This window comes from Hyla sarda, chromosome 2 (genome assembly GCF_029499605.1).
Source record: "Hyla sarda isolate aHylSar1 chromosome 2, aHylSar1.hap1, whole genome shotgun sequence".
NCBI classification, from domain to species: domain Eukaryota; kingdom Metazoa; phylum Chordata; class Amphibia; order Anura; family Hylidae; genus Hyla; species Hyla sarda.
The window spans coordinates 494,474,608-494,500,634 of record NC_079190.1 but is presented as its reverse complement, the minus strand read 5'-3'; the positions used below and the strand labels follow the sequence as shown (position 1 = coordinate 494,500,634).

Sequence of the window (26,027 nt, the reverse complement as noted above, 5' to 3'; positions counted from 1 at the left end):
AGGGGTCTTGGGGCGAGATTTATCAAAACCTGTGCAAAGGAAAAGTTGCCCAGTTGCCCATAGCAACCAATCAGATCTCTTCTTTCATTTTTTAACAAGGCCTCTGCAAAATTAAAACAGCGATCTGATTGGTTGCTATGGGCAACTGGGCAACTTTTCCTTTGCACAGGTTTTGATAAATCTCCCCCTTGGTCTGTACAATGGGTAGGTGATAGGTGTCACTGTAACATCCACATGATCCAGCAGAAAATTGCCCATCACACTGCCCCCGCCATCTTGTCTTCTTCCCATCCTGGTGCCATCTCGGCTGCCCACATGATGGAGAATGTGATTCATCAGACCAGGCGCCTTCTTCCATTGCTCCAATTCAGATGCTTACATGTCCATTGTAGGCACTTTCTGTGGTGGACAGTGGTCAACATGGGGGGAGTGCGGGGCCCCATACACAGCAATCTGCGATGTCCTGTGTGATCTGACTCCTTTCTATCATAGACAGCAGTCTGTCGGACAGGGAAGAGACACTGACCTGCATTCTGTCCTGATGAAGGGCCCGTTTCGGGTCTGAAACGCGTTGATCTATGCTTGGAATAAATGTTATCTTTTATTGAAATTGAAATTGGTTGAATAAGTTCCGTTTTTGTTTCTTCTGCTGCTTATATCATAGACAGCAGGACCTTTTTCAAAAATGTGTTCTACAGCAACTTTTCTTGGACCAGATAGGCTAGCCTTTCCCCCTCCCCCCATATACATCAATGATCCTTGGGCCCTCATGTTCCCAGTCACTAGCTGTCCTTCCTTGGAGCACCTTTGTTCGGTACTAACCACAATATTCCGGGAACACCCCACATGACTGGCTCTTTTAGACCTGCTCTGATCCAGTCGTCTCCACATCACTATTTGCTCCTTGTTACAGTCGCTCAGACCTAACATCTTTCCCATTTCAACATCAACTTTAAAGGGGTACTCCGGTGGAAAACGTTTTTTTTTTTTTTTTTTTTCTTTTTTAAATCAACTGATTCCAGAAAGTTAAACAGATTTGTAATTTACTGCCATTAAAAAAATCTTAATCCTTCCAGTACTTATTAGCTGCTGAATACTACAGAGGAAATTATTTTCTTTTTGGAACACAGAGCTCTCTGCTGACATCACGAGCCCAGTGCTCTCTGCTGACATCTCTGTCCATTTTAGGAACTGTCCAGAGCAGCATATGTTTGCTATGGGGATTTTCTCCTACTCTGGACAGTTCTTAAAATGGACAGAGATGTCAGCAGAGAGCACTGTGCTCGTGATGTCATCAGAGAGCTCTGTGTTCCAAAAAGAAAATAATTTCCTCTGTAGTATTCAGCAGCTAATAAGTACTGGATGGATTAAGATTTTTTAATAGAAGTAATTTATAAATCTGGCACCAGTTGATTTAAAAAAAAAAAAGTTTTCCACTGGAGTACCCCTTTAAAGGAGTACTCCACTGCCCCAGCGTACGGAAGATTTTGTTCCAAACGCTGGGTGCGGGCTGCGCGGGTCGTGATGTCAAGGTCACGCCCCCTCAATGCAAGTCTATGGGAGGGGGCGTGGCAGCCGCCACGCCCCCTCCCATAGACTTGCATTGAGGGGGCGTGGCGTGACGTCTCAAAGCCCACACCCAGCTTTCGGAACAGTGGAGTACCCCTTTAAGAACTAGCTGGACACTTGCTTCCAATATATTTCACCCCTTGACAGGCACCAAAGCCACCAGATAATCCATGTTATATACCCCTACTGGTGGTTTTAATGTTATGGCTGATCAATGTGTCATTTTTATGATCTAAAAAGGTGTAAAATTACTAAATGTTACTAGATAACATTTTTGAGCTGAAGTAACCTGCTTCAAGTGCTGCCATCTTGTGTCCATCTTGCGCAATTTTACTTTCTGGATTACCAGCAATTTGACACAACTCTGACCTCTATAGGAAAAACAGGGGTCCAGCTAAAGGGGCATATAGAAAATTATGCATTGTAGCCCTAAGCCACATAGTAGTATCAATAGCACTTGGTAGGTGGAGGGGCCCTGTAACAGACTCCGCCCAAGGGCCCAGGAGTTTCAGGTTACATTATGATTTCATCTAAACTTTAACCCCCAGTCGTATTTAGAGCCAATATGTCGGTTCCTATGGGCCTTGGATAAGTCCCCCCCCCCCCCCCAACCCAAAAGTGTGATGGCAAGGTACTTTTCGGTAGTAATTCCAGCCAGGGTCCTTCCGAAATCCACCATGGCTGCCATGATTGGATTCCGAGTCCACCTTGCCGGAAGCAGCTGCAGATTATTAGGGCACGATGGGAGTTGTAGTTTTGTAATGGCTGGATGAAACAAGTTAGGTTATAGAGAACTCAACGTGTTTCGGCTAATGTGCCTTAGTCACAGATCTATGACTAAGGCACGATAGCCGAAACTTGCCATAGTCACTTTTTTTCCTTTAAAAAGTACCTGTCACCAAATAAACTGTTCTAAACTAACTCAGGCTTTGTTTCCTAACTACTCCTAACACCCCTCCAGCTCTTGAAAAAATTCAGAGCTTTATTTCCCAGCAGGAGAAAGTGGGCGTTTCCCAGCAGGCATGACATCACCTGCTGGGGGACCACTTCCGCCCTCACATAGTTGCAGTGCTGTGATGAATATGTGGTAGTGGTAGTGGCATGGGGGGGTGAGGTGTAGGGCAGATGTTATTACCCTGGGGGCAGATGGTGTTAACCCCTTGTGTCCGTGATGCCAGGGCGTGGATTAGCCTTAACCACACAAAGGTATACCGCTGGATCCTGGGCTAGTCACGGGGGCAATGAAGACACTGACGCCAAGTTACAGTAGCTTTACTGAGGGTAGATAGTTGGAACAGTCTATGCAGTACCGCCAGGGCCCAAGGAGGTGACCAGTGACACAGAGACCTTGCTGGATTGCTGGGACTTGTAGTGGATGGGATAATTTAGTCCAGGCCATGCTGGATAGACAGAAGACTGGGCTATGACTTAAGCTTACTGTGCACTTTACTTGTGACTGCAAGACTTGACTTAAGGGCTATAATGCACTGGACACACACTCTGAGACGTCTTGACTGGACTGGACCTCAGGAACAGCAGCGTGAGGCTAGCGCCACCCAGGGCTTATATGGGGGAGACTAGCATTGAGCCCATTTGTCACCTTTGGGGTCAGTTGGTCACTACTACCTCCTGGGTTACAATCACATGGTAAATGTATTAAAGCTACAATATATAACAACTTATATACATGGGGGATACAACTGCAGGGGGCCCTGGGGACACAGAGGGACACTGCCTGACAGGGCTGGAAGGTACGGGGAAACACCCTCCCGTACTGGGCCACCACAAATAGAAGACCTGAGGCTCTGTGCAGCAGCTTTCAGTCTTTATTGCTATCAGTGAGGCTCTCCTGCAGGTTTCAGTCTGTGCAGCTTTCTGTGAGAATCTGTGGAGCTCTCACTTTTGGTGCAGCTGTCAATCAAGCTCAGTGCAGAGAAACACTTCCTGAGTTCGGTCTCCTGCCAGGCCTGGAGGAGACCAAACTCACAGTATTAATTGTGGCAGGGAACAGAACAGAGCCACCTAGTGTCCATTTTCAGAATATTTTTTTAATTAGTAAAACATGATGGAAACTATAGAAATCTGGTATTGCTGTAATCAGGACGACCTGAAGTATCAAAATAACATGTTCGCTCAACCACAAGGTAAATGGCGTAGAAAAGAAAACCACCAAATTTGCTAAATTAGCTTTTACTATTTCAATTTCACTTGACCAATATTTTTAATGTTTTTTTGGTTCGGAGCATATGTTATGGAAAAAATTAAATGATATCATTATAGTAGTTAGTTATGGCTATTACAGGGCGATGAGGAAAAAACGAGAGTGTAAAAGCGAAAATTGGCCCGGACAAGTGGATCGTCATGAGGGACAAGTAGTTTTTTTAATTACATTTCCACACCCCTGTAGTAAGTGTTATATCGCACCCTAGTGCTGAATTACAGCTCACACTGCTCAGCACTGCTCTATAATGTCCTCAATTCTGCTGCTGCATCTGAGGAGCAGGATCTCTTCTGTGTGTTTGTGCAGTGTATGGGAGACATCAGAGCAGCTAATATCCAGGCGAGTGTTTGCCAACCAAGGTACTGCAAGCTGTCGCAAAACTACAACTCCCACCATGCCCGGACAGCCCTTGGCTGTCCGGGCATGGTGGGAGTTGTAGTTTTGCGACAGCTCGTGGTACCCTGGTTGGCAAACAATCGTCTGGATATTAGCTGCTCTGATGTCTCCCATACACTGCACAAACACACAGAAGAGATCCTGCTCCTCAGAAGCCGCAGCAGAATTGAGGACATTATAGAGCAGTGCTGAGCAGTGTGAGCTGTAATTCAGCACTAGGGTGCAATATAACACTTACTACAGGGGTGTGGAAATGTAATTAAGGGACAGGGGAATAGATGAACACATGACTGCAGGATCAGACTACAAATAGTCTGCTTGTAGACTGTAACCACAGAGACACATCAGTCTGCAAAGGAGCCTTATAAGGGTGAGAAATTTTAAATACAGGCCCGTGACCTGACCCCCTAAACAAATACAGACCCCAAACCAGGCCATCTAAGTAAATACAAATCTCCGACCAGACCCCCAAAACAAATACAGACCATACACCATGCCTTCTAAATAAATAGAAACCCTAAACTAGACCCTCTAAATAATTCCAGACCCCAAAACTAATACAGTCCACAGACCGAACCGCCTAAATAAATACAGACCCCAGACCCTCTAAACTTATAAAGACCCCAGACCAGACCCTCTAAATCAGTAATGATGCCAGACATGAGTAGAACTAAAGCCAAGCCTTACTGTGTCTTCAATGGCTGGATGAGGCGCCCTCTGCATTTTAATCCATGACTGTTGTGTTTTTTTTAATTTATTTTTTTTGTCCCGTCCTTGTGCAAATACGAAGTGGAAATCTGCATTTCCCTATGTGAGATAATAAGGCAGCAGATGTATCCCTTCATGGGTACAGAGAGGCGCAGGCGGATATCTGAGCGAGGTCACACGGCTTTCATATTAAATATTTAACAAAGTTTAACTAAACTGACTGTAGTCCTCGCCGCGCCGCCTTCACTTATCACTACAAAGGCTCTTTGAAGTGGGAAGGCTGCGGAATACCTTAATCTTCTCGTTGAAGGAGAGAAGGGAGATGCAGATTCTGGAGTCGGCTGCTTAAATTCTTATCTAACAAAATCAGGTTATGTAACCGCATCCGACGCTGCGCAAAACAGCTGTAAGATCATATTTATACTGGGTGCATTCCGTTGTGCAAAAATATATATTTGTTTTAGAAATATATATATACGGGATGAGTATTTAACTCAGGGAGAGTTCACCACTCCTGGTGTGACGGAAGCACTCCGCAAGGTGATGTAATAAGCTGATTTGCATATTCCCATATATATATATATATATATATATATATATATATATATATATATATATATATACAAAAAAAGAGGATTGCAGCAGCACACATTGGTCAAAAAAATTGAGGCTCTTAGCGCACTTTTTGATCAAAACGTGTCCCCCATCCACCACGGGGAGGTGGCCTCATTTAGGATGGGAACCTAGCACAAATTCTGAGCCTAACACTCAACTATCCACTCACCTCTGCTGGGCATATAGCCTCTGACTGGGTGACATGCTGGATCCATTTAAAACTCCACCTGTGAGAAAGGGGGAGGGGTATATATATATAAAAATAAATTCATTTAATTAATTTAAATTATGTATTTATTTATTTTTGTTTTGTTTTGAAATGTTGAATTTCAACTCCTTTTGTTCTCAGAAGAAAAGTTGGCACCAAAGGAGTCCGGCAGCGTCTTTCCCCACTCATCCAGAACACTTGAACGCTTGACCAAGGATCAGGAGAAATTGCTGTCCGCCATTTGAGTGTTCAACAGTCTCGTTCAGTCTCAAAATAGTGAATTAGTTAGTTAGGACTAAGTCGAAACGCGTCGGTGCATATGTGGTCTATTACTCTCATGTTTTTATGTCCCCCCTTTTGCACTGGCTTTTAATCTTTTGGAAATAAAGTGATTTTTTTTATCCAGCCGGGAGCCGGAACTTCCTCCTTTCTTCTTGATTCAAAATAGTGAATACAGCAGTCGTCACAAAAGCTCACTACTGCTGTATTCTCAAGGGGCACCTGGGGACCTCCATTCTCGAGATCTCCATGGGTCCCTGCAGTTACGCCCCACTCATGACACATTAAGTGGGAAAACTCCTGGGTTAACAACCACCTCTTCCATAGACTTCTAGATAATCACCCAAAAATTACGGACAATCCAAGATTTTTCAGGGCACCCCCAACCCCTTTTAAATAGGACACAGCCTCCAAATGCACTCAACCTAAAGTACCACAACACACCTCAGTCCCCAGGATTAATAATGAGAGACTGGATTGAAGAGGTATTTTAGAGATTTATGGCATATCCAGAGAGGTGTCCCACCCACTTTTGGGGTATGCACCTATTTTAAGAATGCAGGTCTTAAGCGACCCATGCTCTTGAAAAGCGACCTATGCTCTTGAAAAGAAATGTATGTCCTAGGGCTGGGAGACACCTCTATCAGACCGTAGACCCAAAGGAAAAAACTCCAGGCCTCAACTGGCGGTGGGGAAATAACATGCTCAGTTGGGATTGGCCAAGTGCCGGGCAGATAGAGGGTCCTTCTTCCACAGTGTCAATCTCATCCACTTGCTTCCCTCAAAGGTCTGATTGGGCCTCAGAGGTTCCCTGTGCATGCCATGTATGGGAGCATGTGCAGTGCAAAATTAAACGGTTCCTGTCATTTCAGCAAACTTTGCATAAGTCAATAGTAGAAGCCAATGTAAAAAAAACTTTGTAATATATCTTATCGGAGAAAAATTATTTTTTCTCTACTAATTAGGCTTCTTTCCACACCCCCTTCCCCCTAAACTTATTATTTACTGTTTAGATGGATCAGTTCAGTAAGGGAGTATATGGAGAGATGAGGTGAAGGAGGATATAGCTACAGTGTGAGACAGAGACACAGATATGCTGCTTCTTCTAGCAGGTGTTATATTTCACCCCTGTGCTGGATTACAGCTCACACTGCTCAGCACTGCTCTATAATGTCCTCTATTCTGCTGCTGCTTCTGAGGAGCAGGATCTCTTCTTCTGTGTGTGTGCGGGGGCTCAATGTTTGGGAGACATCATAGCAGTTAGTCTCCTGAACAGTGTTACTATCCAGTGTTCCTCCAAAGGCTGTTCAAGCATGATGGGAGCTGTAGTTTTGCAATAGCTCGAGGTAATTTGGTTGGGAAACACTTGTCTGAAAACTAGTTTAGGAAGAGTGGAATGGATGAACACATGACTGTAGGATCAGACAACAAATAGTCTGTGTCACGATGCCGGCTGGCAGGTGGTGGATCCTCTGTGCCAGAGAGGGATTGGCGTGGACCGTGCTAGAGGATCGGTTCTAAGTCACTACTGGTTTTCACCAGAGCCCGCCGCAAAGCGGGATGGTCTTGCTGCGGCGGTAGTGACCAGGTCGTATCCCCTAGCAACGGCTCAACCTCTCTGGCTGCTGAAGATAGGCGCGGTACAAGGGAGTAGACAGAAGCAAGGTCGGACGTAGCAGAAGGTCGGGGCAGGCAGCAAGGATCGTAGTCAGGGGCAACGGCAGAAGGTCTGGAATCACAGGCAAGGAACACACAAGGAACGCTTTCACTGGCACTAGGGCAACAAGATCCGGCGAGGGAGTGAAGGGGAAGTGAGGTGATATAGGGAAGTGCACAGGTGTAAACACTAATTGGAACCACTGCACCAATCAGCGGTGCAGTGGCCCTTTAAATCGCAAAGACCCGGCGCGCGCGCGCCCTAGGGAGCGGGGCCGCGCGCGCCGGGACAGAACTGACGGGGAGCGAGTCAGGTACGGGAGCCGGGGTGCGCATCGCGAGCGGGCGCTACCCGCATCGCGAATCGCATCCCGGCCGGAGGTGGTAACGCAGCGCCCCGGGTCCGTGGAACCGACCGGGGCGCTGCAGTGAGGGAAGTGTAGCGAGCGCTCCGGGGAGGAGCGGGGACCCGGAGCGCTCGGCGTAACAGTACCCCCCCCCTTGGGTCTCCCCCTCTTCTTGGTGCCTGAGAACCTGAGGATCAGACTTTTGTCCAGGATATTGTCCTCAGGTTCCCAGGACCTCTCTTCTGGACCACAACCCTCCCAATCCACTAAAAAAAAAGTTCTTCCCCTGACCTTTTTGGAGGCCAAGATCTCTTTGACAGAGAAGATGTCCGAGGAGCCGGAAACAGGAGTGGGAGGAACAGATTTAGGAGAAAAACGGTTGAGGATGAGAGGTTTAAGAAGAGAGACGTGAAAGGCATTAGGGATACGAAGAGAAGGAGGAAGAAGAAGTTTGTAAGAGACAGGATTAATTTGACACAAAACTTTAAAAGGACCAAGATAGCGTGGTCCCAACTTATAGCTCGGGACACGGAAACGGACATATTTAGCGGAGAGCCATACCTTGTCTCCAGGGGAAAAAATGGGAGAAGCTCTTCTTTTCTTATCTGCGAATCTCTTCATGCGAGAAGAAGCCTGTAAGAGAGAATTTTGGGTCTGTTTCCATATGGTGGAAAGATCACGAGAAATTTCATCCACAGCGGGCAGACCAGAGGGCAAGGGGGTAGGGAGGGGGGGAAGAGGGTGACGGCCGTACACCACGAAAAACGGAGATTTGGAGGAAGATTCAGAGATTCTGAAATTATACGAGAATTCGGCCCAAGGTAGAAGATCTGCCCAGTCATCCTGGCGGGAGGAAACAAAATGTCGTAAATAGTCACCCAAGATCTGGTTAATTCTCTCTACTTGTCCATTGGATTGAGGATGGTATGCAGAAGAAAAATTTAATTTAATCTTGAGTTGTTTACAGAGAGCCCTCCAGAATTTAGACACAAATTGGACGCCTCTATCCGAGACGATCTGTGTAGGCAACCCGTGAAGACGAAAAATGTGTACAAAAAATTGTTTAGCCAACTGAGGCGCTGAAGGAAGACCAGGAAGAGGGATGAAATGTGCCATTTTGGAGAATCGATCAACGACCACCCAAATAACAGTGTTGCCATGGGATGGGGGTAAGTCAGTAATAAAATCCATACCAATCAGAGACCAAGGTTGTTCGGGGACAGGAAGAGGATGAAGAAAACCAGCGGGCTTCTGGCGAGGAGTCTTATCCCGGGCACAGATAGTGCAGGCTCGCACAAAGTCCACCACATCAGTCTCAAGAGTCGGCCACCAATAGAAGCGAGAGATGAGTTGCACAGATTTCTTAATGCCCGCATGACCTGCGAGATGGGAGGAGTGACCCCATTTGAGGATCCCAAGGCGTTGGCGTGGAGAAACAAAGGTCTTTCCTGGAGGAGTTTGCCTGATGGAGGCTGGAGAAGTGGAAATCAGGCAGTCAGGAGGAATGATGTGTTGAGGAGAGAGTTCAATTTCAGAGGCATCTGAGGAACGAGAGAGAGCATCGGCCCTAATGTTCTTATCAGCAGGCCGAAAGTGAATTTCAAAATTAAATCGGGCAAAGAACAGAGACCACCTGGCCTGACGAGGATTCAGCCGTTGGGCAGACTGGAGGTAGGAGAGGTTCTTGTGATCGGTGTAAATAATAACTGGAAATCTTGATCCCTCCAGCAGATGCCTCCATTCCTCAAGTGCTAATTTAATGGCTAGAAGCTCTCGATCCCCGATGGAGTAGTTCCTCTCCGCCGGAGAGAAGGTCCTGGAAAAGAAACCACAAGTAACAGCATGCCCGGAAGAGTTTTTTTGTAGAAGGACAGCTCCAGCTCCCACTGAGGAGGCATCAACCTCCAATAGGAAGGGTTTAGATGGGTCAGGTCTGGAGAGCACGGGAGCCGAAGAAAAGGCAGACTTGAGTCGTTTAAAGGCGTCTTCCGCTTGAGGAGGCCAAGACTTGGGATCGGCATTTTTTTTTGTTAAAGCCACAATAGGAGCCACAATAGTAGAAAAATGTGGAATAAATTGCCTGTAATAATTGGCGAACCCCAAAAAACGTTGGATGGCACGGAGTCCGGAGGGGCGTGGCCAATCTAAGATGGCAGAGAGTTTATCTGGGTCCATTTGTAGTCCCTGGCCAGAGACCAAGTATCCTAGAAAAGGAAGAGATTGGCATTCAAACAGACATTTCTCTATTTTGGCATAGAGTTGATTATCACGAAGTCTCTGAAGAACCATACGGACATGCTGGCGGTGTTCTTCAAGATTGGCAGAAAAAATCAGGATATCGTCCAGATATACAACAACACAGGAGTATAGGAGATCACGAAAAATTTCATTAACAAAGTCTTGGAAGACGGCAGGGGCGTTGCATAGACCAAAGGGCATGACCAGATACTCAAAGTGTCCATCTCTGGTGTTAAATGCCGTTTTCCATTCATCCCCCTCTCTGATGCGGATGAGATTATAAGCACCTCTTAAGTCCAGTTTGGTAAAAATATGGGCACCTTGGAGACGATCAAAGAGTTCAGAGATAAGGGGTAGGGGGTAGCGGTTCTTAACCGTGATTTTATTAAGACCTCGGTAGTCAATGCAAGGACGTAGAGAGCCATCTTTTTTGGACACAAAGAAAAATCCGGCTCCGGCAGGAGAGGAGGATTTACGGATAAAGCCCTTTTTTAAATTTTCTTGGACGTATTCAGACATGGCAAGAGTCTCTGGGACGGACAGAGGATAGATTCTGCCCCGGGGTGGAGTAGTGCCCGGGAGGAGGTCAATGGGACAATCATAAGGCCTGTGAGGAGGTAGAGTCTCAGCTTGTTTTTTGCAAAAAACGTCCGCAAAGTCCATATAGGCCTTAGGGAGACCGGTTACATGAGGAAGCACAGGGACACGGCAAGGTTTACTGGGAACCGGTTTTAAGCAGTCCTTGGAACAAGAGGGCCCCCAACTCTTGATCTCCCCAGTGGACCAATCCAGGATTGGGGAATGGAGTTGAAGCCAGGGAAGTCCAAGAAGGATTTCAGAAGTGCAATTGGGGAGGACCAACAGTTCAATCCTCTCGTGATGAGATCCGATGCACATTAGAAGGGGCTCCGTGCGGAAACGTATAGTACAGTCCAATCTTTCATTGTTTACACAATTGATGTAGAGGGGTCTGGCGAGACTGGTCACCGGGATGTTGAACCTGTTGACGAGAGAGGCCAGGATAAAATTTCCTGCAGATCCAGAGTCCAAGAAGGCCACAGCAGAGAAGGAGAAGGCAGAGGCAGACAACCGCACAGGCACAGTAAGACGTGGAGAAGCAGAGTAGACATCAAGGACTGTCTCACCTTTGTGCGGAGTCAGCGGACGTCTTTCCAGGCGGGGAGGACGGATAGGACAATCCTTCAGGAAGTGTTCGGTACTAGCACAGTACAGGCAGAGATTCTCCATGCGGCGTCGTGTCCTCTCTTGGGGTGTCAGGCGAGACCGGTCGACCTGCATAGCCTCCACGGCGGGAGGCACAGGAACAGGTTGCAGGGGACCAGAGGAGAGAGGAGCCGGGGAGAAGAAACGCCTCGTGCGAACAGAGTCCATATCCTGGCGGAGCTCCTGACGCCGTTCGGAAAAACGCATGTCAATGCGAGTGGCAAGATGGATGAGTTCATGTAGGTTAGCAGGGATTTCTCGTGCGGCCAGAACATCTTTAATGTTGCTGGATAGGCCTTTTTTAAAGGTCGCGCAGAGTGCCTCATTATTCCAGGATAATTCTGAAGCAAGGGTACGGAACTGTACGGCATACTCGCCAACGGAAGAATTACCCTGGACCAGGTTCAACAGGGCAGTCTCAGCAGAAGAGGCTCGGGCAGGTTCCTCAAAGACACTTCGAATTTCCGAGAAGAAGGAGTGTACAGAGGCAGTGACGGGGTCATTGCGGTCCCAGAGCGGTGTGGCCCAAGCCAGGGCTTTTCCAGACAGCAGGCTGACTACGAAAGCCACCTTAGACCTTTCAGTGGGGAACTGGTCCGACATCATCTCCAAGTGTAATGAACATTGGGAAAGAAAGCCACGGCAAAACTTAGAGTCCCCATCAAATTTATCCGGCAAGGATAGTCGTATTCCAGAAGCGGCCACTCGCTGCGGAGGAGGTACAGGAGCTGGCGGAGGAGATGATTGCTGGAGCTGTGGTAGTAACTGTTGTAGCATAACAGTCAGTTGAGACAGCTGTTGGCCTTGTTGCGCAATCTGTTGTGACTGCTGGGCGACCACCGTGGTGAGGTCAGCGACAACTGGCAGAGGAACTTCAGCGGGATCCATGGCCGGATCTACTGTCACGATGCCGGCTGGCAGGTGGTGGATCCTCTGTGCCAGAGAGGGATTGGCGTGGACCGTGCTAGAGGATCGGTTCTAAGTCACTACTGGTTTTCACCAGAGCCCGCCGCAAAGCGGGATGGTCTTGCTGCGGCGGTAGTGACCAGGTCGTATCCCCTAGCAACGGCTCAACCTCTCTGGCTGCTGAAGATAGGCGCGGTACAAGGGAGTAGACAGAAGCAAGGTCGGACGTAGCAGAAGGTCGGGGCAGGCAGCAAGGATCGTAGTCAGGGGCAACGGCAGAAGGTCTGGAATCACAGGCAAGGAACACACAAGGAACGCTTTCACTGGCACTAGGGCAACAAGATCCGGCGAGGGAGTGAAGGGGAAGTGAGGTGATATAGGGAAGTGCACAGGTGTAAACACTAATTGGAACCACTGCACCAATCAGCGGTGCAGTGGCCCTTTAAATCGCAAAGACCCGGCGCGCGCGCGCCCTAGGGAGCGGGGCCGCGCGCGCCGGGACAGAACTGACGGGGAGCGAGTCAGGTACGGGAGCCGGGGTGCGCATCGCGAGCGGGCGCTACCCGCATCGCGAATCGCATCCCGGCCGGAGGTGGTAACGCAGCGCCCCGGGTCCGTGGAACCGACCGGGGCGCTGCAGTGAGGGAAGTGTAGCGAGCGCTCCGGGGAGGAGCGGGGACCCGGAGCGCTCGGCGTAACAGTCTGGTTGTAGATTTTAACCATAGAGACACATCAGCCTGCAAAGGAGCCTTTTACCTTGGGCCACATCATTGCCTTTAAAGGGCCATTCGGAATTGTAAGACCATATAAATGTAACCACTCCTTAACAATAATTTGGGACACCATATTACACACCAAAGTAGTTTAAATTGCTCCAACAGAGGTGTTCTGGTGTGTCCAGTTGTTAACAAAAAACAAAAAGAGAACAAAACATAACAAAAAAAATGTCCTTTTAGGACCAGGTTAGGTAATAACCGGCCCCTTCCACCTCTTATGTACCAAGCTTCATACCTTGGAGGGTGGTCAGGGTGCCTAGGTTAGGCTGTCAGAACTGCACCACCACCTGTTAGTTGCTGAACAGAGTAGTGTGGAGTTGTATGCCAGTGCTCAAAATCCAAGATGGCACCCATCTCCTCTGCCAGGAGGCAGCACCAGCACGTGGAGAGACTACAAACTCTGCAATGTGTCCGGACCTCATGGTTAAATGACGTAACCTTCTTCTCCTAGGCCTTGAATTTGACACTTATGCACGAGGGCACAAATAAAAAGAAGCAAACATCTATCGATCCCATTAGCCTAGATCAGCCTCTACATGTGAAATGTTGCCAGAGTAGCATAGTTTTTGGGCGACACTGGCTCCTGTTAAAAATCCTGATGGCAATGGTAAGAATTCTGTCCAGTCGACTATCCTACCTAGCCCTGATCGGTGAGTAGGAAAGAAAAAAGTGAGGAGTCTTCAGATCTGCACCCCACAGTTGGGAATTGCAGTACTGGTGAAACAAGTAGATGTCTGAGCTCTACTGTGATCTACATACGACCTGCTCCAGGGAGACAGCTGAAGGTCTCAAACAGTGTTTTCCAACCAGGGCGCCTCCCAGTTTTGCAAAACTACAACTCCCAGCATGCCTGGACAGCCTTCGGCTGTCCAGGCATGCAGGGAGTTGTGGTTTTGCAACAGCTGGGGGCACCCTGGTTGGGAAGCACTGATCTATCCTGTAGGGCTCCTTCATATTTATGTACTAGGTATCCATACAGAGTGGCTCTTTACTCTGGCCAAGCAGAAGACCACCACTCTATGAAGTCTATATGCTCTAATGGGTAGGTGTTTTAGCCCTCGGGACGTATCTTCCACGGCGCCGCACTGTATTTACAACATGCTTCTTTTTTAAATTTTTTAAATAAAATGCTTTCTACTTTTTAGCCTTTTTTTTTTTTTTTTTTTTAGCCACTCGGTAATTTTTGATGGGAACATTGTGCGTAGAAACGGCGTGTAATTGCGATAAATCCTGTACTAATGGCGGAGGTTGTAGCTATGATTACCAGCATCTGTGCCGCTCTCCATACTGTACTAAACAACTTCATCAGAGAGAGGTGCGGCGTGCCAGATTTCCCGACTGAACAGTCCATTAAGTATTGGTTAATATACGAGGCGCGCGTCTGCCTTGTCTTTACAAATGTTCGTTCTTGTGCCAAATGAATGTCTGAAGTGCTCTGCCGGTTTATAGTCTGTTATATCAGGGCAATTAACTCTGAGATACACAGAATCCCCGCTGCGCCGCGCTCTCGTCTCCATCACCCCAAACAAAAAAAGATAAAACATGGGGTTTTTATTATTGAGATGATTTTTAAATGCTGTAAAATATCGCATTTGGTTTAAAATGAGCAGCCCCCCCCCTATGTTATATTCATAAACCATCTCATAGACATCAATTTAAAGGAGCTGTCCAGTTCAGTGTGTCAGATCGTGTGTGTGTGTGGGGGGGGGGGGGGGGGGGGTGTCCAACCGATAAGAAGGGACACCCCCCCCCCACCATAGCGATCTCTTGCACGTCGCTCCGGCTCTCCACATGCATGGAGCGGGGGTGGACACGCGCCCTCCATGCATCTCTATGGCCTACCCGGGGATACCAAAGTACAGTGCTTCTGCTCTCCCATAGAGATGTATGGAGGGCACGTGTTGACCCACACTCCCTGCACCAGGAGAGCCAAAGCATCTTGCAGGAGATTATGGGGGAAGGGGTCCCAGCGGTCGGATCCCCCGAGATCTGACAGTCTGATCCTAGGGGGTCTAACCGTTGGGAACCACCTCAATCTCCAGAATGGGGGGCTCAACTCACCTTGCCGAATGATCTGGCCCCCCACATTCCAAGACAAACTAGTCTCGGCAATGACGACCCACTCAGTCAATCACCAGTTGGAGTCATGATAGGCTGAGTGGGCTGTCATTGCCGAGACCAGATAGTCATGGAAAGTGGGGGCCAAACGGGTCTTAGCAATGACGGCTCATTCAGCCAATCAGCTGATGAGGCTTGACCTAATTGCGGCCGGTAATTTGCTGAGTGGGTCATCACTGTTGAGACTAGTTAGTCTCGAAAGTTGTGACCGGAGCAGAATGAGGTGAGTCAAGACCGATTCTGAAGATCACAGGGGAGGTACCAGTTGCCAGACCCCCACAATCACACACTTATAGGGGATATGTTTTTATTAGCCAGATTACCCTTTTATCCTCTTGTCCAATGTTTAATGTACATATAGTCCAGAGACAGTCCCACTTGTTCATTCTTTCGGTGGAATTCGGTGCAGAGAACTACATTTCTCTCAATGGGGACAGCGCATGTTTGTATGGTCTTTTCCCCAATATCGAAATGCCCTCTGTAGAATTCTATATGGTAACAAACATAGTAACATTGTGGTAGAGGGGGTTGGAAAGGGCAGATGTTATAACCCTTAGGGCAGATGGTATTAACCCTTAGTGTTTGTGATGCCAGGGCGTGGTTATCCTGTACACCACCCGAGGTATGGCCGCTGGTTCCTGGGCCAGGCGCTGGGCAATTAATTACTCCGATGCAAGGTTACGGAACAACGGCAGCTTTACTGAGGCAGAAAGATGTTAAAGTCTTTACAGCTCGGCTTTTTGGCTTGCTGGGACTTGTAGTGGACTTGGACTCAATTATGCAACCCACGTTGACTTTAGACTTGACAGACTTGACTATGCTGACTAGACTTCTCCCCTGTATTCATGCTTACCAGGCTTTGACTTTCACCTGTAGGGGGTTCCACGGATAGTGGCTGCGTGACTAGGCCTTGGAACACCAGACAACGGCTGTGCGGGCATGCTGGGAGTTGTAGTTTTGCAACAGCTGGAGGCCCCCCTGATTGGGAAACACTGGTATAGATTATGGTGCAACATTCCGGGAGTTGAAGGATTGGTTGGATAAATGCCGGCAGGGTGGCCAAAATACCGGCTGTGCCGGTAAAACACCGTCCAGGTGGCACCCCTACCTGCGTTCTTCTCTTCTTCTCTGTCGTAGCTACGTGACAAACTCTGCTCTGCTACAACGCTGTTTATCATACTTATAATCAGCATTCACTGCGCCAATTACATCAATCTGTTTTCCCATAACATGACCTGAACTCGCTTCAAAGTAAATGAGAGACGATCCCTAATAGTTTGCAGCCTCTTCGCTGACACACAACATCACATCCCGCCGGTACTGGCAGACCAATCGCTGTCATCCCTAATAACGTTCCCCATCAACCGAGGCGCCCGCTGCCTGCAAACACCTGCCTGGGTAATGCTTATTATCATAAGTCTGCTGCAAGAGGGAACTGGAGGCCGGCCAATTGGGTTGACTTCTCTCAGTGCTCCAAATTTTATCTGCTCCAGAGAAAGCAGAGTAACAACCATTATGGCCGCCTGTGCTAAAGTTATAGCTTTATATCCGTTTTTGTATGAGAAAACAGGAGCAGCGATGCTTAAAGGGGTATTCCAGGAAAAAACTTTTATTTTTATTTTATATATTATATATATATTTTTTAATATACATTTTTTTTTCTATATCAACTGGCTTCAGAAAGTTAAACAGATTTGTAAATTAATACTATAAAAAAAAATCGTAATCCTTCCAGTAGTTATCAGCAGCTGAAGTTGAGTTGTTCTTTTGTCTGACAACAGTGCTCTCTGCTGACCCCTCTGCTTGTCTCAGGAACTATCCGAAGCATTAGAGGTTTGCTACGGAGATTTGCTCGTAGTCTGGACACTTCCTGAGACAGACAGAGGTGCCAGCAGAGAGCACGGTTGTCAGACAGAAAAGAACAACTCAACTTCAGTAGCTGAAAAGTACTGGAAGGATTAAGATTTTTTTTAGTAGAAGTAATTTACAAATCTGTTTAACTTTCTGGAGTCAGTTGATAAAAAAAAAATATATATATATATATATACCCCTTTAAAAACGACATTTGCAACAAACCATAAAGCTGGTGTCTGCTCAGTGCCCCAACAGCGGACACTACAGGAGAACTGAAGCCTTTGGCTGTCCGGGCATGCTGGAAGTTGTAGTTTTGCAACAGCTGGATCCACCCTGGTTGGGGAACACTGTCGGGGAACACTGTAGTATCTATGGTAAATAACACATTCAGCTCTGCTACATTTGTATTCTCCTATGTTAGTCATTCTCTGTGGTCCAGAACGATTTGCCGTCTGTTGCTGACACCTCAGATACACACGTGTGACAGGGGGAAAGGTCATGTCAGTAACCGTTAATGTTATCAAGATGAATCTCATTAATTTACTTGATTATGTCCAAGTGATATGAGGAGATGTGTGTGTATATATATATATATATATATTGTGTGTATATGTGTATATGTGTATATATGTATATATATATATATATATATATATATATATATATATATAGTAATAGTTCCAAGCATAAGAGCCAGCAAAGACCCCCTCTGTATGTGCACGTGATCCGCCAACTGGCAGGTCAGCAGTTAATAAATATGCAATCTCCACCACAGCACAAAAAGTCAGAGGTCCAGGATAAAGTGGAAAGGCTTCCAAGTTTATTCACACCATAAATGTGATAGCGGTGCAACGTTTCGGCAAACTGCCTTTGTCAAGCATTGACAAAGGCAGTTTGCCGAAACGTTGCACCGCTATCACATTTATGGTGTGAATAAACTTGGAAGCCTTTCCACTTTATCCTGGACCTCTGACTTTTTGTGCTGTGGTGGAGATTGCATATTTATATATATATAATGTCCTGTGTATAGGAGCAGATACCGGCACTTTAGTGACGCACGTTTGTCCCATTCTGTATAGTGGTTTTATGGGTACAAATAACATGCCAGCTTTTACATTGGTTGTTGTCCAGCTTACCTGGACTCCTGGATATCTATCTCATATCTATCTATCTATCTATCTATCTATCTATCTATCTCATATCTATCTATCTATCTCATATCTATCTATCTATCTATCTATCTCATATCTATCTATCTATCTCATATCTATCTATCTATCTATCTCATATCTATCTATCTATCTATCTCATATCTATCTATCTATCTCATATCTATCTATCTATCTATCTATCTATCTCATATCTATCTATCTATCTATCTATCTATCTCATATCTATCTATCTATCTATCTCATATCTATCTATCTATCTCATATCTATCTATCTATCTATCTCATATCTATCTATCTATCTCATATCTATCTATCTATCTCATATCTATCTATCTATCTATCTATCTATCTCATATCTATCTATCTATCTATCTATCTCATATCTATCTATCTATCTCATATCTATATATCTATCTATCTATCTCATATCTATATATCTATCTATCTCATATCTATCTATCTATCTCATATCTATCTATCTATCTATCTCATATCTATCTATCTATCTATCTATCTCATATCTATCTATCTCATATCTATCTCATATCTATCTATCTCATATCTATCTATCTATCTATCTCATATCTATCTATCTCATATCTATCTATCTCATATCTATCTATCTATCTATCTCATATCTATCTATCTATCTATCTCATATCTATCTATCTATCTATCTCATATCTATCTATCTCATATCTATCTCATATCTATCTATCTCATATCTATCTATCTATCTATCTCATATCTATCACAGTCTGGTTGAGTATTTGTAAGGTATTAAATATATTGATAATATGTATACATATAGAATTGCGCTCTATCACCTTATCTCATATATATTTCTATATTCATGATTCTTTTGCCTCTTGACTTGTAGTTCCTGCAAGAATCATCTCCTACCCGAACACCACCCTGGCCACCCAAGGTCAGAAGAAGGAGATGAACTGCACGGCCCACGGTGAGAAGCCCATCATAGTGCGGTGGGAGAAGGAGGACCGCATGATAAATGTCCCGGAGATGTCCCGGTACCAGGTGTCCACCAAGGAGGTGGGGGATGAGGTGCTCTCCATATTGCAGGTACAGCCAGGATGCATTGCGTCCTCTAGTCTCCCATCCAGCAGTTTGTCGCTTGTTCCTGTTTCCATGTGTAGTGGATGGACGAGCTGATTGTTCTTACATTCCTGCAGATCTTACCCACTGTGCGGGAGGATTCGGGATTCTTTTCGTGTCACGCGATCAATTCTTTTGGAGAGGATCGAGGAATCATCCAGCTGACAGTACAAGGTACATGGTAGAAGGATTGTGAGGTGACGTCTAGAGATGAGCGAACTTACAGTAAATTCGATTCGTCACGCACTTCTTGGCTCGGCAGTTGATGACTTATCCTGAATAAATTAGTTCAGCTTTCCGGTGCTCCGGTGGGCTGGAAAAGGTGGATACAGTCCTAGAAAAGAGTCTCCTAGGACTGTATTCACCTTTTCCAGCCCACGGGAGCACCTGAAAGCTGAACTAATTTATGCAGGAAAAGTCATCAACTGCCGAGCCGAGAAGTTCGTGACGAATCGAATTTACTGTAAGTTCGCTCATCTCTAGTGACGTCTGTAAGGACGCCATTGTGTAATAAAGTGGTATTCCCATCCCATATTCTAGTCATATGTCATTTATGATCGGTGGGGGTCTGACCTCTGTGTCCCCCACTAATTCTGAGAATGAAAGCCGCTCGCTGCACAGCGAATCCTAATCACAGCCCCATTGAAGTTCACGAGACTGGCTGCAGTTCCCGGCAAAACCCAAGAGACCAGGGGGCACCGTTGTACAGAGAATAAGAGTAAAGAGGCACAATGCCGATCCCTGTTCCCCCCCAGGATTGTTGGGTGTCCCAAAGATCAGACCCCACCAATAATCAGGTGATGGCGATGTGAATACCCCTTTATTACTGACTAGAGATGAGCGAACTTACAGTAAATTCGATCCGTCACGAACTTCTCGGCTCGGCAGTTGATGATGCCTTTTCCTGCATAAATTAGTTCAGCTTTCCGGTGCTCCGGTGGGCTGGAAAAGATGGATACAGTCCTAGGAGACTCTTTCCTAGGACTGTATCCACCTTTTCCAGCCCACCGGAGCACCGGAAAGCTGAACTAATTTATGCAGGAAAAGTCATCAACTGCCGAGCCGAGAAGTTCGTGACGAATCGAATTTACTGTAAGTTCGCTCATCTCTATTACTGACCACAAAATGTTGATGCAGTGCATGCTGGGAATAGTTTGAGGTTATTATCCTTGCTTTTAGTTAGTCTAAGGCACATACTATCTCTACTAAAAAGTAGCCTTTAAAGGGGTACACCGACATTATGTAGAAAAGAATATAAAAATACTTTAGACGTATATAGGGGGGGTATTTATCAATTTCGCCTGTTGATCGTTTCTTTTAACCCTTTTTTTTTTCACTTTGGTTTTTGTGGACATGCACCAAATTTATCATTTGGTGCAGGTTGTTAGTCATTTTGGCGCAAATGTTGAAATCAGCCGTTCACAGCGCCTTTTACACAGAACTTACCCCCACAGAGGACAGTGGGGGGAGATTTATCATATCCTGTCCAGAGGAAAAGTTGCTGAGTTGCCCATAGCAACCAATCAGATCGCTGCTTTCATTTTTAACGAGGCCTCTACAAAATGAAAGCAGCGATCTGATTGGTTGCTATGGGCAACTGGGCAACTTTTCCTCTGGACAGGTTTTGATAAATCTCCCCCCAGTGTCTTTTTACCCCTTGTGCAGCCATTTCGGAATCCCTCCTGCAGTATATCAGCAAGCGACATGAGTTATTTTTTTTTGTGGGGTTTATAGCCGCCATGTGAAATGGATTTTATTTTCAAATTGGGTATTTTTTTAATTTTTTTTTGTTACTTTAGTGCAGTGGTCTCCAATCTGCGGACCTCCAGATGTTGCAAAACTACAATTCCCAGCATGCCCGGACAGCCGTTTGCTGTTCGGGCATGCTGGGAGTTGTAGTTTTGCAACATCTGGAGGTCCGCAGGTTGTAGACCACTACTTTAGTGCTTACCTGACCCTGTGCGGCCATGTCCAATGCTGACTCAACGGAGGGTGACGGTTCCTCAGAGACAACTATGTCGCAGGATAGTATTGAGCAGCCCCGGGAGGCGTCGCTGCTTTCACAAAATTTTTTTACTTTTTTAATGTGTTTTGACCCCTTTACATTTTCTGACATTGCTAAGTGTGTTTTCCATGTGCGAAATTTCTTGGCGGGGATTTGCGCAAAAAAAATAAATAAACTGGATTTGCGCCAAAATTGCGCCCAAGATCGATTGGCGCAAATGATGAATTACTGACTAAAGTTAAAATCACTCACAGGACCGTGTGATTTTGAGAAAGTTGTAAAAATGACAGTGGAGAAGATGCGCCAAAAAAAACACTGCGCCAAAGTATTGCACCAAAGTTACGTGAAAAAACAAACAAACACATAAATCCTTTGATAAATACCCCCCCATAGCGTTGCTTACCTGCCTATCCCAGTTTTGAAACCACCAAAATCCATTCGTTTTAGGAGTCTTAGTCCTGTATTTCCTGGTTGAGCAGTGGTTTAGTACTACAATTCCCAGAATGCATTGCTTTCCCTAAGCTCTTCATTAGAGATGAGCGAACTTACAGTAAAATCGATTCATCACGTACTTCTCGGCTCGGCAGTTGATGACTTTTCCTGCATAAATTAGTTCAGCTTTCCGGTGCTCTGGTGGGCTGGAAAAGGTGGATACAGTCCTAGGAGACTCTTTCCTAGGAATGTATCCACCTTTTCCAGCCCACCGGAGCACCTGAAGGCTGAACTAATTTATGCAGGATTGGCCATCAACTGCCGAGCCGAGAAGTACGTGATGAATTGAATTTACTGTAAGTTCGCTCATCTCTACTCTTCATCACAGTCCTCCCACCCTGTCTTCTCCCCTCACACATCACTCTTGCTAGTTCCCCACCTAGAGCTGTTGCAGAACATCTCATTTTACAGCAAAGTATCACACAATCAGTACAGCTGCAACACCTGCTGTATTCATTCCGTCTGCTTCTCTGCCTGTGTCATTATTCAGCACAAGGCAGCATGCTGTATCCACACCTCAGAGGTGATGATATAACTTAGGCGGCGGGGATGGAGCGTAGACATAAAATCCAGCCACGCCTCTTGAGATAGCAGATAATGATGTGTTGTTTTGGGAGAGAGGGAGGAGTCACAGAGCTGCTGAGACAACACCACACGTACAATGAGAAGACTACACAACATTCTGTCCGGAGAAAGGGAGGAGCAAGGGAGCTACTGAGACAACACCACACTGCCAATAACAGGACTATATAACTTCCTGTCAGGAATTAATCATACAAAAGCATGCTGAAGCCAGTACACTTTGTGACAATGCTATATTAGGAAGTTATTTGTCTTGGGGCGATAGTCTGATTTAAAGGGGTACTCAAGTGGAAAACTTTTATTTTTATTGTTTTTTAATCAACTGGTTCCAGAAAGTTAAACACATTTGTAAATTACTTCTATTAAAAAAAATCTTAATCCTGCCAGTACTTATTAGCTGCTGAATACTACAGAAGAAATTCTTTTCTTTTTGGAACACAGAGCTCTCCGCCGACATCAAGAGCACAGTGCTCTCTGCTGACATCTCTGTCCATTTTAGGAACTGTCCAGAGTAGGAGAAAATCCCCATAGCAAACATATGCTGCACTGGACAGTTCCTAAAATGGACAGAGATGTCAGCAGAGAGCACTGCGCTCGTGAAGTCAGCAGAGAGCACTGCGCTCGTGAAGTCAGCAGAGAGCTCTGTGTTCCAAAAAGAAAATAATTTCCTCTGTAATATTCAGCAGCTAATAAGTACTGGAAGGATTAAGATTGTTTTATAGAAGCAATTTACAAATCTGTTTAACATTCTGGCACCAGTTGATAAAAAAAATAAAAAAATTAAGTTTTCCACCGGAGTACCCCTTTAAATACAATTTTCTGGAACCGGAATACCCCTTTAATCCAATTTACCACCCACATCAATAGGGACATATGTTCGAACGTAACTGCTACTGTTTAAGGCAGGATGTAGATATTGTTGTGGATGGTGGATCAATGTTGTCATATGACAAGACTGCAGTTAAAGGGGTACTCCGCTGCCCCAAAGTTCGGAATATCTGGGGCGGGTGGCGGGGTTTGGGATGTCACTGCAACACCCCTTCATGAAGTCATGCCACACCCCCTCAATGCAAGTCTATGGGAGGGGGCGTGACGCCCCCTCCCATAGACTTTCATTGAGGGGGTGTGGCATGAGGTCACAAGGGCGTTGAAGTGACGTCACAACCCCTCCGCCCGCACACAGCATCCTAAACGAACGCCGGGTGCTACACAGAGATTGTGGGGTCCCAGTTGCGGGACCCTCACGATCAGACATCTTATCCCCCTATCCTTTAAGATGTCTAGGGGCGGAGTACCCCTTTAAGAGATGGGATATATGTTGTGATCACAATCTCCCAGTAGTGAAGCCTCAGGTTATAAATTCATCAGATCAGTCAGTCAACATTTATTTATTTTTTTAATATTACTTAATGTATTTCTCTGTGTTTCCTTGAAGCTAAACTAAATGTTCTTTTAAAATTAGATTTCATCATAAATCCCTTAAAGGGGTACTCCCGTACTTTTTTTTTTTTTTTTTAAACAACTGATGCCAGAAAGTTAAGCAGATTTGTAAATTACTTCTATTAAAAAATCTTAATCCTTCCAGTTCTTTTTAGGGGCTGTATACTACAGAGGAAATGCTTTTCTTTTTAGATTTCTCTGATGTCACGACCACAGTGCTCTCTGCTGACCTCTGCTGTCCATTTTAGGAACTGTCCAGAGCAGCATATGTTTGCTATGGGGATTTTCTCCTGCTCTGGACAGTTCCTAAAATGGACAGCAGAGGTCAGCAGAGAGCACTGTGGTCATGACATCAGAGGAAATCTTAAAAGAAAAGCATTTCCTCTGTAGTATACAGCCCCTAAAAAGTACTGGAAGGATTAAGATTTTTTAATAGAAGTGATTTACAAATCTGTTTAACTTTCTGGCACCAGTTGATTTAAAAAAAAAAAAAAAAAAAAAAAAGTTTTCCACGGGAGTACCCCTTTAAATCCTTTATGAACACAGCTCATATGTCTGTATCATTTCTACACCAGAACCTCCAGATCCTCCGGAAATCGAAATTCGAGAAGTGAGAGCGCGCAGCATCGCCCTTCGCTGGACTATGGGCTTTGATGGCAACAGTCCCATTACAGGATACGATATTGAATGCAAAAACAAATCAGGTACCGCTATCTATTGACACCAAGATGTGGTCACATGGTTGTTTGTACTCTACTGGCAGAATCTTGTGTTTTGCTGCCAACTACAGGCCATAGGTAGTACTGCATGTCAGGGCTTTTTACACACTCCACTATCTGTAGACTGACTTCTTTTATATTGGTTCTTTGCTATTACTACTTATAGTGTTAGTCCACAGCTGCTCTCCCATTCGTTCTGCAGAGATTGGTGCAAAGAGACGCAGATCGCGCTGAGGCAACCGTACAATGCTCCGCAAGTCCTGTGCATTCATTCATCAGAAAAGGGCTCGTGTACAGAACTCGCTGGGTGTTGTACGGCTGCGTCTCTTCCCTTCGTTCTGTTCAGATTGGGTGGAAGAGCAGCTCTGGACTTACACTTTATCATAACCTCAGGGGGCATCCTCAGTCCTCCCCCAACCATTACATACCACTTATACTACTGCTATATGGCAAATGGGGTCCCAGGTGTGACTACACATCTTTTAGTTGGGTCCCTGTCTGATGCAGCTGTTTGAGGATGCTAGGAGTTGTAGTTTTGGAGAAAACTGCTTAAAGGGGTACTCCGGTGGAATTATTATTATTAGTATTTTTTTTTTCAACTGGTGCCAGGAAGTTAAACAGATTTGTAAATGACTTCTATTAAACAATCTTTACCCTTCCAGTACTTTTTAGCACCTGTATGCTACAGAGGAAATTATTTTCTTTTTGAATTTCTTTTTTGTCTTGTCCACAGTGCTCTCTGCTGACACCTCTGTCCGTGTCAGGAACTGTCCAGAGCAGCATTGGTTTGCTATGGGGATTTTCTCTGTAGCATACAGCTGCTACTAAGTACTGGACGAGGAAACATTTTTTTAATAGAAGTCATTTACAAATCTGTTTAACTTTCTGGCACCAGTTGATTTAAAAAAAAAATGTTTTCCACCGGAGTACCCCTTTAAGTTTAATTGCCCCTCTCCACTCAAATGGCACTACACTCTCCCCAGTCTCCCCATTTATGCTCACCACAGTACCCGTTCCCTGATTCTCCTTGCCCTCACACCTAGACTCAGGTAACACCTCTACGCCCCTTTTTGGCAGGTCTCTGTCTCTGGCTGTAGTCCCTCTCGACTTCTATTGCATCACACACTTTCCATGTAGATCATAGTCACCACTCCTCCTCCATTTGCGACCAACCCCAAGGAGCTACAGGGTTTCTAGCACAAGTCCCTGCAGATACTACAGCAGCACACCTTAAATGGTACCTTTCATCAAAAAAAACTTTTGATATATTATAGATTAATGTATGCAGAATAACTTTCCAATTGCATGTTATTAACAAATATGCTTCTTTCTATTTAATTTTCCACTTTGAAAAAAATTACCACTATAGGTCTCCCTACCAGTCCTTTT

General features: G+C 45.6%; 1 protein-coding gene across 4 annotated transcripts in view; it reads left to right on the top strand.

The window, feature by feature from the left end:
• Positions 1-26,027, top strand: part of DSCAM (DS cell adhesion molecule) — a 586,110-nt gene that overhangs the window by 276,962 nt on the left and 283,121 nt on the right. For all 4 annotated transcript variants that reach the window (XM_056559695.1, XM_056559697.1, XM_056559696.1 and 1 more), the window contains 3 exons: positions 19,168-19,367; positions 19,478-19,574; positions 24,495-24,623. In XM_056559695.1, coding sequence (XP_056415670.1) covers positions 19,168-19,367; positions 19,478-19,574; positions 24,495-24,623 — 426 coding nt within the window. The remainder of the gene's footprint in view (positions 1-19,167; positions 19,368-19,477; positions 19,575-24,494; positions 24,624-26,027) is intronic.